At 47.4% G+C, this 4,492-nt stretch overlaps 1 protein-coding gene across 1 annotated transcript; it reads left to right on the top strand.

Annotated features, from left to right (window-relative positions):
- The first annotated feature begins 2,400 nt into the window (after positions 1-2,400).
- LOC109739752 (uncharacterized) lies at positions 2,401-3,598 on the top strand. Its single transcript, XM_020298808.4, has one exon. It carries the CDS (start codon positions 2,583-2,585, stop codon positions 3,291-3,293), a length of 711 nt encoding a protein of 236 aa, XP_020154397.1. The 5' UTR covers positions 2,401-2,582; the 3' UTR covers positions 3,294-3,598.
- Positions 3,599-4,492: the final 894 nt, after the last annotated feature.

Below are 4,492 nucleotides of genomic sequence, written 5' to 3'. Positions count from 1 at the left end.
GATCGGAGCACCAATCGCTGTTCAAGGCGGTGTGTACGCGGTTGCAGCAGGTGGCTACGGAGGTTTTTCCCCAACATGGGTGGCAACATAACCTCCGGATCGATCCACCACCACCTTCGACATAGGCATAGTGTCGGTCTATAGGACTTTACTGTTGCCGATATGTCGGTTTATATTTCATGTTTTTTGTCAGACTTTTGGATTTGGCTGTGTGCATCTCAGTTATGCAGAGGCCGGGTGTTACTCATAATGTTTTGTATCCCCTTGATGCTACATTCTGAGGTAATAAAATCGCCCTTTATCGAAAAAATGTAGGAATAGAAAAAGTATAGGGTTAGAGTGGTATGCCCACTTGAATCCTATAGAATTAGCAATGAGTGTTTGGTAGCACAAGAAAAATAAAGAAATTGTAAAAATAGGTTGGAATGGATGTTAGATTATGAAATATAGCACAAAAGATTCCGTTAAAAAAATTCCTATAGGATTCAATCCTAAGAATCAAAGGACCAACATAGGAAAAAAATTCTCCAGAAATCCTATTAAATTCTTTTGAATCAAAGGAGCCTGATTGTTCACATACGACATCCGTAGCCATCGAATAATTATATACAGTACTAATGCATGCATCTTGATGATCTATCAGGCAGCTCTTAGTATCTACTTAGGAAATTTTATTTCTCAGCCGGAAAATAATATGAAAACTGATATGAGAAACACACATGAACTTGAAACATTAAGTAAATTAGATAATAGCCTGCAAAAATCCACAACTACCAGAAACAAAACAAATCAATATATCTACTACTTCAAGGGCTATAAATTTCATTGACAATTTGGTTAATCTGAGGTCTTTGTGGATTGATCTACATGACTTCCAGACCATAATTCATAGTACAAACAATACTAGTATAAAAGGAAAAAATAGAGAAAGTCCTATTTTGGTCATGAGCTCAAATGCTCGCTGATGAACTGTAAAATCTGTTTTTTTTTTTTTTGAAAAAAAAATGTGACAAACTTTGACAGATGTTTGAGTGCATTCAAAGTTTCATCATGGAATGACATTCCTGGAAACTTGTTTTTTTAAGACTTCCACAAATGTCATTCCATGCCCACATGTTAATATAATGTTCTTTCTAAAACTTGCGAGTCGATACACTTTCGCTAGTCAAAATTCTGTTGTGCCAAAATTTGCAACAAATTAGCAGGTCAGTTGCTAGATAACCAATTCATTCAAAAGCCAAAATTTGACATCAGACGAATAATGCCCTTTAGAAAATTGTTTGTCAAGTGAATGTAGTTTTGCAGAAGTCAAATTCCTTACGAATACGACTAGTCCCTATTCTTCCGGGTGAAGAATAACTGTAAAGATCAATCAAATTATTTTGTAGAACTTTTTGACAAAAAAATGTTTGTGTCTTCTAATTGTGAGCAATGTTTCACAAAGAAATTACATATTTTTTTATCTTGGCCCAAACAATAAAAAAGGAAGCTTTTGGGAGCATTGATATATTTTTTCCTAAATAGATACTCCCTGCATTCCACAATGTAGTGCGCCTGCGTTTCCCGATATCCAAGTTTGACTGTAGCTTTAACAACAAGACCGAGTGCGGCGGGGGCAAAAATTATATCACTGAATTCATATCGAAAATACGAATTCATTGGTATAATTTTTGTTCCCGCGGCAGTCGGTCACGTTGGTTAAATTTACGGTCAAATTTGAATTTCGTGAAGCGCGGGCGCACTACATTGTGAATGGAGGGAATATGTCATTTCTTCACGAGATTTTGTACACGATGAAAAGATATGAACATGTTTATCGTAGAAAAGGAAAGTATTACTTTTTTCAAATTTAATCTCCATCCGAGAGCATGTGAAGTCGAGCTCCCTTTTTAATATCCGACAAAATAGGTAGTGTTGAAATAGAAATATATCTTTCTTTGTTTGACTCCTTCTTCGCCATTTTTTCCAATAACTAGTGGATGGTTTTTCAATGCAATTTTTTTGCCAATATAAACTCTTGCGTTTGTCTTTCTTAAGCACACACCATAAAACAATAGTTCTATGGTAATTTTTATTAATAAAAACTATGTTATATTGAGGGATCCTACAAAAGGAAGAAATAGCTTATCCAACTCCAGTTTTTGGCGACTATAGGATCATCATGAAGTCAAAAGGTACTCCTTATGAGCTAGCCAAGACTTGAATTCTGCAGAAAATTTGCTCTTGATCTTTATTGCTAGAAGCTTAAGTTCCTTTTTGAGAGTGAGGTGCTGTTTGGTTCTAGGTCAAATCATGCCATACTTTGCCATGCAATATTGCCACACTTTCCTTAGATTTGGTTCTAGGCCTACCAAACACTTGAATTTTTTTTTTTGAATATTTTGAAGGCTCCCTATATACTCCTGGTACTTCCGCAGCGTCTATCTTCACGCTTCCCTAAACCCACTGGCACAGCACAGGCCTACCCACACTCCTCTCACTTCCCAACCCAAACCCCTGCACCTCTCCCTCCAAACCGAATCAAACACAAGCATCCAAAGAGCCGCTGCCGCCCACGCCCTCTCTTCGCCTAGCCGCTCTCCATGGCCGCCGCCGCCACCGATGCCGGAGAGTGGTCCTCCGCTGCGCGGCTCCGCCTCGTGTGGCGCGTCGTGCGGGCGGCGGAGCTCCTAGGCCTGGCCGTCCTCCTCTCCCGCTCCTTCCCCCGCCTCCCCTACGCCGCGTCTGCGGCCTCCTCTGCCCTCCGCCTCGCCGCCTCACTCCTCCTCCACCCGCGCTCCATCTTCGTCATCGCCAACGCCATCGTGTTGCTCCTCTACGTCTTCTCGCGCCGCGACCCGTCGTCCTCTTCCTCTGCCTCCGACCAGGACGCCCAGGACCAGTTCCTTTCCTTCACCGCCACACCGCTGCTGTCGCCATCGACCACAGAGGCGCCGGCTCTGGCGGTCGAGACGGACGCGGTGTTCGAGGACAAGCAGGCGGTGCACGTGACGGTGCGTGCCCCGCGGCGGAGCAGGTCGGAGAAAATCGGCGCCGGAAAGCTGGGCGGGAGGAGGGCTGGATCGCCGGACATGCGTTGGTCCGATTCGGACAACGGGCGGAGGCGGCGGTCGACGTCGTCGGCGGCCCCAGAGGAATGCGGTGCGGAGGACGAGAAGGAGGAGTTCCGGAAGGCAGTCGAGGCGTTCATCGCCAAGCAGCAGACGCGGTTTCACCGCGAGGAGTCCTTTGTCTTGGTCGACGGCGCCGGCGTCGGAGACGATGCTCAGGCGATCACCGTAGCTGTGAAGTGACGAGGGAGTTGCAACAGTGAGCGCTGGGAGGGTGACGAGTGTGAAAGGATGGATCGGTGTGCAAAGAATTTGTTGGTGCCTTGTTTAGTGTACAAGTTTGGCCTTTTTGCTTCTTGTCTTTCTAGCATCTCAATATGTTTCTTTTCTCCACTTGCTTTCGGGGCGTCTGTGATTGACTGATAGCTACCGCCGATCGATGGACTAGATTACTCAATTTTAGACTTCGGTCGCTGTATGGTGTCGGCCCACGACTCTCGTGCATCTCTGTCTCTTAATTTATGACGCACGTACGAATTGGATCATTATATTGGATTTTTGTATACAAGAGTCGAATTACTTCCCGTGTGAATGCATATTATCGTTGCCACACGCATGATGCACAAAATGAGGCCAACTCCGTTGCGCTACCGCATTAGTCGTTTCTGTTGGTTTGGTTCGAAACGTACAGAAAATACGGCTCAACGTGCCGATGTAAATGGATGAGTGTCCTTTCCTGTTTCATTTTCGGTCCCAATTTAGGCCGCGTTTGTGTCGAAACGAACAAGGTGCGGAAGCGTGGGACGCACACACTTGCGCCCCCACCCCCACTCACCTGTCGGGGCACACCATTCTCATTTTCCTTATTCCCTCACAAAAACCCTCCCGCCCTACCTCTCCGCCATGGCCACCACACCAAATGCCGCTACCGCCGCCCGCCCCGTGGCCCCGAAGAAGAAACCCGAGAAGGTGCTCACGCCGGCGCAACTCGCCCGAGAAAAGGCGAAGAGGGCAGGCCGGAGGGACGTTGCTGCGAAGGGGAAGGCCGCAGCCCAGGCCGCCGTCGACGCCGCCGCGGCGCAACACAAGGCCACCGTTGATGATAATGAGGCCCTCGTCGCCAAGGCCACGCAGGCAGCGATGCAACATGCCCTCCTCTTGCTAGGGTTCAACCGACCCATGCCGGCCATTCTTACCGCCATGGCCGCGGCGGGCACGTGCTTGTTGGCCGTTCACCCTCCACAGGGGCAGTTGCCAAGCTCCCCCACAACACCACAGACCGGCTGGCTCCATCCGTCGCACGACCATGGAGCGACCTGTTTCTCCACGTCATCGGACGACAACGTGATCGCACCGGCCACACCCGCTCCTGTGGGCAGCATCGACCTCAATGTCACGCCTGGGTCCGGCGTCGTCCCGCCAGCCACCGGGATGCAACAGAA

Source organism: Aegilops tauschii, chromosome 3 (genome assembly GCF_002575655.3).
Source record: "Aegilops tauschii subsp. strangulata cultivar AL8/78 chromosome 3, Aet v6.0, whole genome shotgun sequence".
NCBI classification, from domain to species: domain Eukaryota; kingdom Viridiplantae; phylum Streptophyta; class Magnoliopsida; order Poales; family Poaceae; genus Aegilops; species Aegilops tauschii.
This window is presented reverse-complemented; position numbering and strand designations above follow the sequence as displayed.

Bases quoted from the DNA above. Each gene is read 5' to 3' on its own strand.
- LOC109739752 (XM_020298808.4), top strand. From the start codon at position 2,583: ATGGCCGCCGCCGCCACCGATGCCGGAGAGTGGTCCTCCGCTGCGCGG.